Source organism: Daktulosphaira vitifoliae, unplaced genomic scaffold (genome assembly GCF_025091365.1).
Source record: "Daktulosphaira vitifoliae isolate Bord-2020 unplaced genomic scaffold, ASM2509136v1 Scaffold_1, whole genome shotgun sequence".
Lineage (NCBI taxonomy): Eukaryota > Metazoa > Arthropoda > Insecta > Hemiptera > Phylloxeridae > Daktulosphaira > Daktulosphaira vitifoliae.
In genome coordinates, this window is record NW_026099572.1 from 7,873,372 (window position 1) to 7,890,225 (window position 16,854).

The 16,854-nt window shown below is 27.0% G+C and overlaps 1 protein-coding gene across 5 annotated transcripts in view; it reads right to left on the reverse strand.

Annotated features, from left to right (window-relative positions):
- LOC126894990 (uncharacterized) overlaps positions 1-16,854 on the reverse strand; it is a 166,420-nt gene that overhangs the window by 140,239 nt on the left and 9,327 nt on the right. For 3 of the 5 annotated variants that reach the window (XM_050666411.1, XM_050666408.1, XM_050666410.1), the window contains one exon: positions 15,020-15,235. In XM_050666411.1, the coding sequence (XP_050522368.1) occupies positions 15,020-15,235 (216 nt within the window). Of the gene's footprint in view, positions 1-12,754; positions 13,033-15,019; positions 15,236-16,854 lie in introns of those variants that run through there. The other 2 variants (XR_007701560.1, XM_050666409.1) reach the window with 2 other exon arrangements.

Below are 16,854 nucleotides of genomic sequence, written 5' to 3' on the forward strand. Positions count from 1 at the left end.
ATTATACTATTTACAATTATGTCAAAGAAAAAAAAAATATATATATATATTTTCACTTAATTATACTATGAATATAGCTACTTACTATTATATATATGTTATATAAAATTATATATTTTGCACATCTTACTTTTATAAAAAAAAGAAAAGGGAGAGGAACATTTTATGATTTATTAAAAAAATTGTTGTAGATAAGATAACGTCTCGACTTAAGTTCCTTACATATTATAAGCTCGATTTTTTTTTAGAATATGACTATAACAACTAGAAAACAAAAATATCCACCACCATTACCAGCACCGAAAAAATTAAAAAAAAAACTTCCCCCGACTCCGACACTCAAAATGATAACTAACAACAACTTGGTAAAATTAATATGGAATGTGAAGATCAATCCATTTCATGCGTACATAAAGAATTATGAAATGTATGGTTTTAGGAGTGAGGAAAATACTACTCTGCACATAAACATGTGGTTTTTAATAGGGCGGGTGTCTAGTATGCAACTACCAATAGCGTGTGATATTTTATTTCACCAACCAGGCATGTTTTATATAGCCATAAGAGCAATTGATAATTATGGGAGAAGTACTCCATTTGTACTTCAACATACTGTTATAAATTTAAAATAATAATTGTAGAAAACATAAACATTATATATAAAAAAAAAAAATACACATATTTAAAAAAAAAAAAAATAAATAAGAATATAATATACTAACAACTTTCATTCATTATGTGTGTTGTTTATTGATAATAAATATGTATAAAAAAAAAAAAAAAAAAAACACTGTACGTATATATATATATATAGTAGTGGGAATTTTTCGAATATTGTAAAATATATTATAGTTAAAACAAAAGATAGTGGTATCATAATTTAAAATGTTATAATATCAATAAAATAAATATATAATAAACATTTCAGTAAACATGGACGAACCTCAGATCAATCATTATATTATACAATTAGATCACCATAATAAAAAATTTATTTAAATACTATATGACATTCAAAAGAATGAAACAAAAATTATCGTAATATCGCCATTTTACTCTTTAAATTATTCAATCAAAGATTTTAAAACTATAATAGAAGCTATTCCCAAAGTAAGGTATACAGACGACAAATTCACATTATATGAAAAAACTCCATTACATAAACTAAAAAAGGGGCTAAAATTAATTCAGCCAAAGATAACACTAAACTGCACGGAGATAGCTAGATTGTTGTTTTTAAAAAATAAAATTCTATCTTTAGCTGACACATTTAACCAAATATGTGAGGTATTGGGATAATTTTTATGTTTATATATATTTTATTTTTTTTTTTTATATACAAAAAAATACTACATTATAAAAAAATGGGTACTACTTACTAATAACCAATTAATACATACATTTTTTTTATAGTACAATACAGAATTAAACACATAAAAATTACAACATACAAAAAAAACATATCTCAATAGTCACATAAGTACTATCTTGAATATTACGTATAAAACACACACATATAAATCTTTTAAGAGTTATTTCAACACATGTTAATATTTTTACCTATATTATATAAATAATTATAATTATAGTAATTAAAATTTAGTATTTAGTGTTTAGCCTTACATTTTTTTTTGCTTGTATGATTTTTTTTTTAATTCTAATAATACTAAAATCATAAATAATTTTTTTTAACATTATAATTATATTTTACACTTACCTTCAAAACTTCAATCAATTTCTCAATCAAAAATCATTCAATTTATTCACGTATTTTGTGTAGTTTTTGTTAGTATTGCAATTGGACCATTAAAATGCATTACTCACACAATTTAATCAACTTTTATATGAAAATGCTACAGTCAAGATCACCCCATGATATTAAAATATTTGACTCAATATTTTTATTTCGTAACAATATAAATTCCAAAATATCAAACAATACAAATACAGATAATTTAGCAACACCAAAATTGTTGTTATTGCCATTTCATTTAAACGATTATTGGTTATTAACAATAGTTAATTTAAAATATAATAAAATCATTAATTATGATACATCTAATAAATATCAAGGACAATTTAACTTTTCAATAAATAAATTTCTTAAAGAATGGACACAACAAAATCCACAATGGAAAATATATAGAAAAAATTATAATTGTGTAAATTATTGTGATTCTGGCCCAGTAATTTTAGCTATCACAGAAAAAATTACACGAGGTTTTCCAGCTACTATTGACTTCAATACAATATCATACTTAAGAATATGTCAACAACAAGAAATAAGAACAGGATTACTCATATTTGAGAGTAGACCAGTAGCTATAATATCATCAACAAAAACAGAAAACAATTCAAAAGACAATATATTAACTACTATTAATCTAGAATATGAATATACAAATCCTAAACGAAACAAAAACACTGAAAAGAATAAAAAAAAAAAATATCTAAAAAAGAAATTAAAGAAAAATATCAAACAAAAAACGAGATCAAAAACGACAGCAATAAATATATGCTCCTAGTTGCAGTACTAACATTAATTGCCAAATAAACATTTTAGAAACAAATCAATCAAAATAAAACCATAATCTCAATATCGATAAAAATAAAAAATATATATAATCAAGTAATTTTTATGTAAGAATTTATATATATATTTTATGTATTTCTTATATTTTTAAACCCAATTAAATATAATATTTATTTTTATATATCTTATATTTTTAAAAGGATAAGCATTAGTATATTAAATATTATATCACTTTTATTGACAAATTATTACATTAAATTTTATACATTTATATGCTTTTATACACTTTATATTAATCACTAATTCTATTTTAATTTATAACATTTTAATCACATTTTTATTATTTTTGTGTACCCACAAATTTATTATTATAAGACATAATTATCGTCGAATTATTAATTATTAATAAGTCAAATCAATTGAATAAAATTCATAACACTTATATTAATCACTAACTTTAGTTTACTTTATAATATTTTAATTACACGTGTATTACAATTTTTTTATCGCACATTTATTATTATTATACTTTTATAAACATTATATTTTATATCATTGCCACTAAATCACTATATTTATAAATTTATATAGCATATATAGCACCATTTGATATATTTATTTTATTATTTTTTTTTATATATATATTTCATTATTGCACGATACATTAATATTATATTAATCAAATTATATTTTATATATTATTGTGCAAAGAGCGAGGACGCGCTCAATTTTGATTGGGTGCATATTTGTAATAGATATTTAGCACTTATAATTTTATCGTATTTAATTTATATTTTTATAATAATGATTTTTTTAATAAACCGCATTACAATGAGAGATGATAGATATAAAAACAACAATACATGTATGAAATATTAACGCAAATTAGTAGAACAATAGATTGCGCATAGATCTCTCTAAATTAATTAACTAGCCAATGAGAAACAGGCCTATAAAAGAGCAATTTCTAGCTCATTCGTCACCTTATTTTTTTTATAAAAATCTGGTCATGAAGCGTTTTCTGCACCAGATTATTTCGCGTTTTGTGCTATTTCTTACTTAAAATCTTTTTACACTTGGTGTTTATCTGAATCTCTCATAAGTAATGTCATTTTGAAAGAATAACTTAACCTTTTTATATTTTTATTTTTTTTTTAGTCTTGAATATTTATAAAATATTAAAACGCATTAAATTTTTATTTTGTATTTTGTGAGTTGTTTCAATTAAGAATTTTTTATTTCTTTAATTGGAGTTTCTATTTAATAAGTGCATTTCGAAAATCTACCTTAGCACATCTAGCGGTTGAAACTATTGCAATACAATAGTTTGTGATGTGTCACTAAGGAGATCGTAGAATGTATTTTAAATTTAAGTAGATATGTGTTTGATTGATTGCACAAGATACTGATGATTTTGCGAGATCATTACCCTAGCACATCTAGCGGTTGAAATTATTGGTAAAACAATAGTTTGTGACGTGTCACTAGGGTTTGATTCTCATATTCCATTACGTTCTTTTCGGCAAGCAGTTTTGACTCTGTAAGGTCTGTGCATCGACGAGAGTAATCTCCGATGGTGTAGCCAGCCTGTCTCTAACTCTGTCGACTCTCATGTCAAATACACAATTTCATAAAATATTGATAGTTTGTTGAAGTCATTACCCTAGCACATCTAGCGGTTAAAACTATTCGTAAAACAATAGTTTATAACGTGTCACTAGGGATTGGTTCTCATAAGCTATCTGGTTATATACATTTTTATTTTAAAATATAAAGTAACACATATACTTAGACACCAAGTATAGAAAGGAACTACAGTGAAGTAATATTTCAAGTTTAATAATTTGCATAATTTTACAAAAATTAATAAGTAGATAAAAGTCAGTGCTCTCTTTATATATATATATCTTTTACTCAATAAACAATCAAGCTAGCTGGACACAAGGTAAGAAATTACATTTCTAAGCATGTCATACAAATTAAGGATAGACGTAAGATAAATCAAGAATAACTTTTATCGAGGGAATAATAGAATTGTTAAAGGTGGATAATTTGAAAAGTTATTAATAACTACTTTCTCACCATTCGGGTCATAATAGTGCGCGTTCAACGTAGATGTTTTAACTTGTATTATACAATTACATAAAGAAAATAATTCAGCCATTAAGGCTTGGCGCCCAACAATTGGACAGTAGCATTTTACATGAACACACGCTGTTTCCCATTCATATAGCATGACCAATAAATATTAAGAGTCGTAAAATCCTCCTCCGTAATCATTGCACATTTCATTGTAGAATTAATATGACTCAGGTGTGCATCATCCGAACATAACTTTCCTTCAATTTATATTTTTACGACAAACCACGTGTGGTGGTAGTATTTTAATAAAGAGTTCATGGATATATGTATTGTATGCTATATTATCACCTTGTAGCTAAACGTACTTCAACAATCTGTTAACCATAACATCTATATATAACATCTACATTCTATTATTATTCCTCTTTCTTAATTATAAAAAAATATAAATATCACACGTATGGCCACTTATTTTATTTCCCTCATCATCCTTCATTATAGTAATCTCTCTTCATTATTTTTATTATTATAATTAATATCCATATCTTTTTACCATTCTTCTTTTTTTTATGACATTTTATTGTTATTATTATTTATTTATATACTTTTTGACTCAAATTTACGACTTATTGTTTATAAGGTAATATTAGAAATTTAATCATATTTTTTTGATCCTTTTATCAAAATCATTGATCTTTAATTTAACTCTCATAGTAGATTTTATTCGTTTTTATTAGTGTGTTCTCGACTGTGATAAGGTTTGAGTCGCCTAATATGAATAACATCATTAGTTAATTTATTACCCAACGTTAATTGTACTAAGTAATTAACATTATTAATTTTTGATATTATTTTAAAAGGACCTCTGAATTTAGCAGCAAGTTTTCGACTTTTATTAGCCTGTTGAAACGGAAATTTCACTAGAACTAATTGTCCAGGAGAATATTCTGTTAATTGATGGGTTTTATCATAGTTAATTTTTTGAATTTCTTGTGCTTTTTTTATAAACTCAGGTATTTTATCCCTAATTGTTTTGTTATTTGATCTGTAAAAAACAGGCGGCTGCTCGGGTTCGGACAGTCTGTTGCCGCCGCTACTGACTGTCGTTGTAGTTTTCCTGATACTTGCAGGGAGCCTTACATTTGGCAGCCTTTTCTCCATAAGTGCTATGATACCAACACCATCCTTTGCCGTTAGTCAGTTCCACGTTTGAACGGTTACGTGACCTAGAGCGGGAACGTTGCGGGCGTTTAGCACATAATTCGCTTACCTGTTTTGTGAGTGCTTCAATGGCAGCTAAAACATCGAGTTCCTTTTTATTGTTCGTCGTGGCAACAGCATGGACGAATTGCGAGGGGGCTGGCTGCACTTCAACAATTTTGTCAGCCAGCTCGGCTACCTTATCCAGAGGAAGCTCTGATTGTGCGGTTAAAATAGCTTGTGCATGTGATGGTAGACGGCGGAGCCAAAGTTGACGTAAAATATTGTCTTGTAATGTAGTAGTTGTTTGTTTCATTATTGTGTTTAGGTATTGAAAGTAAAGGGTAACAGATTAATATATCTATCGGTTGATTTTGGAATATTTCAAATATCATGTCTTTGATTGTGTCTCAATATAGGCCATCACAAATTAAATCTACAGAAGAAAATGCTATGACAGGAACCTTTTTTTCTAAAGCAATATTTTTTAGATTAAAGAGACTTTCGAAGAGATCTAGGTATGAAGCCTGAGAATCGCAAAACTCTTTTGTTATTAATAAGTGTATTATTTTATCAGATATTATTGTGTTTACTTGACCTAAATATATGTTAATATTTTTTAGCAAATCCATGGGTTACGATACGTCAAAAGATCACAAATTGTATCTAGTCGAAGACATTATCCTCAAAAATTGAAAAAAATGCCCTCGTTCCCCGCAAATGGAGGAAACCTCCTGTTTGAACGGAACGCCCGGTTATAATATGCGGGTTAGTTACTGTTCGTTTCTGGAGTATTTATATCATGCAGGAGAAAGAATTTGGGAGTGGACTGTATAAATGAGTAAATGTATTGAAAGAATTTAAAACAATAAACTGTATTTTTAACATAAACTATCATTTGGTATAATTTTTTTATAAATCTGTTTATTGTTGCGAATAGTATGGGCGTATCGCAAGGGCGATAAACAATAATGCATAAAGGTGCGACAATCGCAAGGGCGATGTATAGGTGTTTTTACCAACTACGTGCTCGCAAACACCATAGAGCCATACAACAAAACGCATGAGGGTGACACCGAAAACGCAAAAAACGTCACACAAGGACCGATAATAACTAGGCGAGTCACAAGAAATCACGCACGTAAACATCCAACGTAATAAATTCCTCGCACAACCGGTGGTGGCAGCGCGAGTGGCGCTATAAGTCACAGCAAAATCGGTAAGAAACGACCTCTTGTGATGTGTATTTAACACCTCCAAAAAAATTACAAATTTAAAATTCGCTAATTTTCGAAATTTGTTCAATTTTTTTTTACTTAAAAGTGCCATAACTTTTTCAAAAATGAACACATCAATATAATTCTTTTTTATATAGATGTATAATATTATTACCTTTCGTTTGGTGTATTTTTTTCATAAATTTAATTCTTAACCTGCCTACAAGAGGGGATTCAAAATGACAACTTTTTCACAAAAAACTGACTATTTCAACTTAAATTTTGAAAATGTTCCGGAAGGTCTGACACTTTTATATATATCTTAAATTAAAGCTAATGTAATTTACTAAATTATGCAAAAAAAAAAAATTTTGGACTTTATTTTATCTTCACGGTGAAAATGGCTACCGAATGCTATTATTGTGTGAAAATTCTCGATTTTATTTTTTACATTTTTAACTTTATAATGCTATGATTTATTGAAAAGTGTATGAATCAACATTATTTTTTTATCAGAAATAATATTTCATTCTACATACATTATCTTAATTAGGATATTAATAATGAACTAGCAGATCATGTAGCTTTTGGAATAAAACACCAATTTTTTAAAATTAAACAATATCTAAAGATTTGCATCGAAGCGTCTTTTTTTGATAGTGATTTTAATCACTGTCAGATATCATTATACTTGATCCAACTATGCCACGTCACCACTGTGTCAAGACCTCCCTGTGCTGGGTTTTCTATTTGAAAAGTTACTATGCCGATCATATATTTTACTACCGATATAAGATTTTGTTTCGTTAAATCTGACATTTGTTATGTTATATTACAAATATACAATGAAAACAAATATTGTAATGATCTCGATATTTGGGAAGTAGATTCAAAGCCACGAGTTGGTCGCCACTTTGTAATAAAAATGAATAAGAGAAGCGATGAGATAGAGATGGTAGGAAAGGGGTTATATGTTATTTGGATTGTGTTAAATTCATTCATTACATCTTAATACTAGGCTAGTTTTTCTTAAAAATGTAACTATTTAATCTTGCCGTCGGTTCGGCGCCACAGATACGCTTCTGGTAATTATAAAGATGGACATTAATGTAAACATCGCTCCAAATGAACGATATATTAGTAAAAAGTAATAAAATAATAGTCGGTCAGAAAAGTTTTTAAAATTGATAATTATTTGTGTAAAGATTATTCTAGAAGTTTCTCCAATAATTGCGAAATTTCTATTTTGATTGATTAGAATATTGATTCGCCGAGACTGTTGTCCCTCATATGTTTCAGAGTACCTCAGCGCGCAACAAGAAATAATACTCCATTTATTGTCTCTCACTGCCTAACTAATTATGCAAAAAATGAGACACTTAGTCGTCTTATGTCTAATGCCAATGTTGACCCGAATTTTTCATTTTAATTTTTGTATTTTTCTTTATGTTTAATAATTAAATTTATTTTCATTTTGTATTTCTATCTTTGCGTTTAATAATTAATTTACATATTTTTAGTATATATCTTTCTATGTTACAATAACCTAATTTATGTACTTGTATTATTTTTAAAATGGGCTTCTACCCGTGAAATTATAAAATAAAATAAATAATATCCTGTTTTGTTTATTTTAGTTCCTAATAAGTATTGTCTCGATTCTTAGAGCCTCAAAAATATTAAACATAATCAAATTATAAATATGAGTAATTATCTCTGTAGAATACTATAGATAATTTGACAAATTTGTTGGTAGAAAACGCCTTTAGCAAAGACCTAGTGGATCAGTTATCACAAACACCTTTTATTATATTATATCGTGTCACAGCTATTCTTTAGCGTCTTTGCTTTAGTCAGCCCTTGCCCACTTAGCAAGGCAAATCGATGACCTCCGTGTCAATTGTCATCCGTGTACAGTTCATCGTCGTAAGTCAGTAAGTCAATTGTTTTATGTGTCTTCTTATTCATGTGCTATTTATGTTCGACATAAAGTGACTCGACCTAGTCAATATTAAAGTTAAAATGTATATAGAACATATATTTGCCTACAAAAAAGGTATTAACGATATTTTTCATATATCAATTATACTATGAGAAATAAAAACATGATAAATTTCATGAAAAGTTGACATAATACTTTTACACAAAATTATTATAACTGTTGCGTAAAATATTAATAAAAAAAAAATATATAACTACATATGAAAAGTACTTTTCGTAAATATAATTATAATTTATTAATACGACAATTAAACATCATTCGATTAAACAGACAAAAACAACCGATCACTCAACGTTCCGGCCCAGCACGACGGAGGATCAATCACACACTGACTTTATCTATCGATGGGCCTTATCGCCTTTATGACAATTTACAGAATACTACAGCTCGGCCATCCTGACGATTGGTCGACCTCGAACAATAATATTTAGCGTCACATAAAATTAAATAGATTACATAATTAATAAGAAATAAGTTCACATAAATTCACATATTCAATAAATAAATACATAATCAATTACCTAATAAAATTAACAGTTAAATAACATTAATTAAAATAATAATAAAATACAATAATAATATTTATTAATAATAATGATCAAATAATTAAAATAATAAACAAACTAAAATAAAATAAAATTCAATGTTATTCAATTAAATTTAAAATCAATGTTAATGGGATCGAATCCAGTATTTTATATCCCTAGCGGCAATAACGGTATTTAATAATAGGATCCGATATCTTATACCCTCAAATGACATGAATATTCTAGCCAAACTAAACAATATAAATCACATTCGAAAAACTTTGCTGAAAATAATTCAAAAATCATCCTACAACACAAATTCAAAATTTGAATAACAATAAGTTTGATAACCGCTACGAAGGACCTTATGGAGTTATCAAAGAAATAAGCTCTTTCACTTATTTCATAAAAATGAACAAAAACAATGTACTTATGAACTCACCAGTCCATGTAGATCAAAAAAACCCTATTTTCCTAGAACCGCAATTTGAATTTACCATAAAATAATAATTTTAATTTGTTATTTCTTAATATAATAGTCTACAAAATTTTACCTTATTTATACAAACATAAAAATGTACATTAATTAATAGCAATTACCCCTACTGACATACTTCGTCAAAACTCCTATTTCGCAAAATGTACAGATTTTATCTCAACAAAATATAATGGGCGTAACACGACAGACAGTTTTTACGCTCAATTGGCTTTAAACGAACTCCTACTAATTAGCGTAGAGGTAATTTTTTTAAGTCAATTTAGATTATTTTCATTAATAATTTATTTTATGATTAAGTATTGACATTAAATACACTGCGTAATATCACAAGTATTATATTTTTCTTTGGCGAAATCGTTAGTTTCTCATTCAGTAATTTAGAATTTATTTACATTTTTCTAAACGTTTTATTGACACTGTGATGTTCACTGATAACTAACCGTGAGGTTATCACCGATGAAGCACATAAACCCAAACGAAGTTGGATTCACCACTAGCCGAGGCTCTACCAAACCGGAGCATAGTGGAATTTTAAATATAATATAATTAAAATAAGGGATCAGATAGAATAATCATATTAAAATATTAAAATATATTAATGTCATTTTTAAAGAAACCTCGTGACAATGCACGAATAGGGGAAACAATGAAATGGACAAAGACAAAGAAAAAACGGGAATGCTGTACAAAGTTACCAAATTATATTATCATGATGCCCAGGCCGTAGCCAACAAATGAATCTTCACCCATGGCTCGATCGCCAGGGCCAAAAGTAAAGTTAGGCAGCCATGATATGTTCAAATATACGCAACATAAAACTAAGTAAAAAGCTGGAGACAGAAAAAACGACTGGCCAAAACACATTTGAACAAAACGGCCAGACCACTTGACGGCGACGACACACATGGACCGGAAGGGGAAACAAACGCCGACATCAGTGCATGCCTCGTTGAGAAACATCTAGGACCGGTTGAATGATTGACAGTACTGTAGTGGTCAGCTGGGCGTTTGTTATCACAATGATAATTTGTTATGAACGATTGTACAACAGATAAAATAGAAAAAAAGGAATGTGCGACTGCATTATTTAGGAAAATTTAATTATGTTATTACTGAATTATACTGTTCAAAATTAGTTTTTATTCACCACGAAATTAATACTATCTAGACAATAACACCGCATTACCAATTGCCGAGCAGTTACACTTAATTATATGATGTTCACAATAACTAATTTAATTTACTAATGTGTTAAATAGTACTATTCATGATAGGTTAACTTTTTACGTCACAACACATATGACACGGTCGCATTTCATTTCCGGCTTTACCGCTAGATGGCGACAATGACACAGCTACCTCTCTTTGTACGACAGGTCGCGCGACGCTGAGTGACCGCGGGTGACGCGAAACGGTTCGGTGATGCACAAAATAATATATTACTTTTTAACTTCCTCCTGGAAACTTATTTTGTTTTTAAGTACTCCTTACGGACTTAGTAATTTTATAATATATTATCTTTAATATCTGACAATCACGATGCTATTTGTTTAATTATTTTTTCCAAAATAAACCTATTTTAATCGTGAAAACATCACATAGAACAATATATTTAACACTTCATGTTTTCATAATATTATGGACATTCATTAAATAAATATTTGTTATCGGAGTTAAATCGTATTGGTTAACTATTCACATGTTTAATGTAATGTATGTTATTGACGTGATAGCGGTGAAAACACTTAAAGAGTATTAAGGGCCAGATAAAGAAGAAGAATAAAATGTTATTGACGTGTTCGAATCGTAAATAACCAGTTTGGACAATTGAAAAATTTTCATTCAACTATCCGGTCTTAAGCTTTTTGGTGTTTATTACTCTATGAATTACTCTATAAATATATTTTTTATTTTTTAAAGGCCTTTTCTTGTATGAAAATGTTATTATTATGTTGTAATTAAAATATATAACAGTTTTATGCTGTCTAATTATTACTTTTTACATTAATATCAGTATTATTTGAAGGAAAGTAAATTTTATTACAATATAAAATGTCTAAGATTTAAAAATGCGTATGGATGTATGCATAATGGATTAATCTTTAGGATTAATTAGCTTATTTACATTTATATTTCAATTTACAGAGTGTATATTACATAGCTTCACAAAAAAAATCGAAAGAAAATAGCTAATAAACAGATCATGTTTACTTTATGTTTTTGGTGTCGCTGAATTTGAATCTGAGGTTCGTTTGACGCCATCACGTCAGAGTTTTTCATAACCTCAAAAAATGGGCTCAAGAATGAAGCTATTCATTAAGAAGCAAACAGTCTAATTTGACCTAAATCTAATGTACGCAGAGACCTAATGTGTTAAAAACTAGATAAACATTTGTAGCTAATTTAGGTGTTATTTACTTTTCTTAAACTTAATAGTTAGAATTTTAAATTGCTTTGAAAATTAATTTTTGAAGGAGAGTTGTTTTTTTGAAGGGTTCCAGTCATACAAACAATAGCTAGAAACTGGCTATTGAATTTGATACATCATAAATAAATGTATTAAATTTTTTCAACTTTTTAACTCTAGGAGATTTTAAGGAAACAAAAGTTTTTAATTTAAGATGTCAACACGTGAGATTTTGAATGGTCATATATTTAAATATTTTTAATATTATAGTTTTAAATTTATTTTTAATTTTAAATAATATTAGACGCAAGTGATAAATTTTTATTATATGATACATGTTTTCACTAAACATTATATCAAATATAAATTGATGAAAATCAATATAAACATTTTTGAATAAATATTTTATGAAAAAAATAATTTTAATGGAGTGTTACTATATTTTTATAAACTAAGAATAGAAATTAATTTGTGTATTTTTTTTTCCATTTTTGTGTCTCTTGATCATAAGTCAAAACGAAAGATTTATCTCCTGTATAATCATCGCCAAATCCTGCTATCATTTCTGAAACGAATAAAATAATAATATTGTTATCAATACACGAGTATTATTAATCGCCAAGCATAAAGTTTAAAGACTCCCATTGGTAATCTTAATTGTTAGAACAATGTTTTTGATATTTTTGAATTGCAACATATATCAAGTACCCTATTAAAAAACATTTGTATTCTTAAATTAATTTTTTACTCTAAAAATGCTAAATTCGGTAAATTATCCTGATCAAGGTGTATGTTGACATTTTATAATAGTAAGCTGACAAATAAATAAAAAACGTATTTTTTTTTTTTAATTTTTGTCTTAATAAGTAAAGTATAAGTAATAAAATATGTTAAGTAAAAATATATATTTTATTAGTTTGTAGGAACAGTTTATTATTTATGAAAATTGAATTATCACAATATAAAAAAAACTTTATTTCAATTGGTGTAAGACTACCCTTAAGATATTAAATCAAATTAAAAATGAAAACATAAAAATAAAGCAATAATGTCAATATTTTAGGAATAATTAATAACATGCAATATTTATTATTGCACTATTAAAAAAATATGTAATAAAATTTTTTTTAACGATAGTCACACAAATTTTTTTTAAATAATAATTATGTTAAAAAAATTATTTTTAGTATTATTTTTTAGTAAATTAATAAGTATCCGTAACGCCATGCTAAATTTTTATTCGTTAGTCAGATATTTATCACAACATATTAACAAAGTATTAAGCTTCGTCAATTTACTCCTGACTTGCCAACTTACCCAGGTCATCCCTACATGCTTAAGTACATACGCATGGTTAGTAAAGTATACAGAGTTTAATTAATATATAATAACAATGGTTCATATTTGTTATATTCTTAAGGAAAAATTATTAAGTATTTAGTAATACGATGTTAAAATATGATCATCAAAAAAACGGATTAGTATACTTAAAGATTTTTACATTATTCAAATAGTGTTAAATGTTACAATACATACACCACTCATTATTCGGTAATCTATAAATCATTTTCCATTAGTCATAAAATTAAATGTATATTATACATGTCAATCTATTAAACTATTCTGAGAAAAATGTATTGTAAGTGTATATGTATATAAAAATCTAATGTAAGGAATTCTTTAATTGTGACAAATCATATATTTTAAGTAAAATAATATGTAATAACTAACACATTCGAGTAATAAAGAGATAATAGTAAAAATTCGTGACACTTCTTGCATATATAGATAAATTTAATTTAATATAAAAGTGCACAAAAACTGTCACTTGGTCTCACTTTTTCTTCACTTTATGATCTTTCAACAAGTGCAAAAAGGGGCCTTACATACATTATAAACTCACAGAAAAAGTGTATATATACTTATTATCAACCTTGATTCAACATCACAAAGGTAAACTAATATTTCTCAGAATATTTATAAGGTTTAGAGTTAAGTATATGAGTAATGAGTATAAAGATAAGTATATTTAAGTGATTTTCGACAACTGACATAATTTGTGTGATATAAATGCATCAGACAATTTTTGAACACGTTTAATCATATTTTACCTATTTATTGTTGTATATTAAATGATACGTTTTAATCACAAAGGTGAAATACTTTTAGACGTCTTTTAAAGTATTACGAAGTTATATTTATCTAATTGGTAATTATTCCCACGATATTACTGGTAGTAAGTTACCATCAAATTTACTAGTGTTTTACAAATTTACAAATTTACATCTTTTTGAATTACTATATAAAAATTAAAGTTAACATAATAACTAGAAATCCTTAATTAATTAAAGATTAATTAATTTTAATTATAAATTATTATTTAAAATTAAAAATATTATGGATCAATTCTTAATATATATATAAATTATTAATTTTCAGGAAAAAAATTATTTAAAACAATAATCAAACAGCTTAGAATAAACATAGATCGGAATTGTTAAAAAATTTCATAAATATTTTTATAAATTAAAAAAAAAAGTTATGATGATTACCTTTGTAATTACATTGATTTTGATCATTTGTATACTTTTTGATTATGTCATTAATGCGATCTGTAAACAATGGGCTATTGAAAAAAATTGTAGCTGCTTCTTCTTTAGAGACAGTGCTATTCTTAATTACATATTCTACAAAGGCTGATACAATATAATTTTGGTCTCTTTCTGAATTTTTAGACAATTTTAGAAAAGTTGACAACATTTCATAATCTAAGGAAATACCAACAATTTCTGTTATATAAAGAAACACTATTTCGCATCTTTTAAATAATTATAAAAAAAAAAAATCAACATATCATTTTTAAATCATTCTTTTAAAATAGGACTTATTACCAATTTTTTCATACATAACTTGATATTATGTTAAATAAAAATAAATAATTTTTTTATTGCATATTATTATGCTAAAAACATTTTTTATAGAAAAATAAAAATTTTATTTTTGGAATTTATTTAAATATCTGTTAAATATATTAAATTATATTGACTCAAAAGATGTTAGAGATTTATAATAATAAAGTATATACTTTCATAAGTTATACGCTGCATAACTCAATAATACTACATATCGGATAGAAATAAAAAAACAATTGCAATATTAAACGCTGAAAGGTTTTACATTAAGTTTTTACAAAAGTGACACTGTTGGTTATTATTTAAAATTATTTAACTCTTTATAGTTTTGTGTAAAAATAAATTAATTTGAGTAAATATTTAATGAAATATGGAGAGTTATAATGTTCTACATAAATAAGCAAATATATAAAGATTAGTTGTTTTCTAAACAGAACTTTTGTATTGTAGTAATTAGACGAGGAAGTATTGAATTACGTCGATTTTAGTATAATATAAGCTTTACAATAGTAGTAAGCAATTTTTGAACTCTTAAGCAATATAATAATTCCATATAAAAGGGAAATGCAGGGTAAGCAAATTAATAATGGAGGGAAAAAGAATATAAAAGGGAAACATGAAAAGTATAGGGGGTCGACACGGGACGATACTGAGCGAGACGAGACTGGACGATTTTGTCGAAGAAACGTCGAGTTACGGGTTAGGTCGTTGACGTAAGAATAACTTTATAGTCTTTTTTATAAGATTTAATTAATTTTGTTTTAAATTATTATATTATATTTTATTTGACTTTTGTGTTTGATACATTTCGTAAATAAAAAAAAACTATTTAAAAATCTGGACTTAGCGCAAATATTTAATATTCACGGTGATCTCGAAATTGTGTGTGTTTGTGTGCGGCTAGAGTCTAGGTTGGACTGCTGGACCTTTAGTCAGTCTTAATAATTAGTGTACGAGCTGGCTAGTGTTTGGGCTTAACCGTCCTTTAGTGGGTATAGTAAAAAGGTAGTTGTGCTGGTGGCTGACAAGGAGCCACCCTTCAGTCTGCTACTTTTGAGCTAGACCGTGCTGACGGNTGAGCTAGACTGTGCTGACGGGTCTAAACTCTACCCCTTTAGTAGTCCACTAATTAGAGAGATTGGGGCTGATCAGTTTATCCAANGGCCACTTATTAGAGAGATTGGGGCTGATCAGTTTATCCAACGGGAAGACTCGAGAAGAGCTCGAACGACGAACTCGTCGTCAATATATATATATATAAAACATTAATAAACTTGTGTTAAACCTTTGTGTCTACGTTGGGGCACTACCGACGTACGACAGTATTCAAAAATAATTTAAGAATCAATCATAATTTATAAAAAAAAAATTTACAGTGTAATTATAATTATACTGTATATTTTAGCTTCGATGCGAAGCTGAGAAGGTATTGGTTTTACTATGATGTGTTTTTTTTTTTTTTTTTTTTTTTTTTT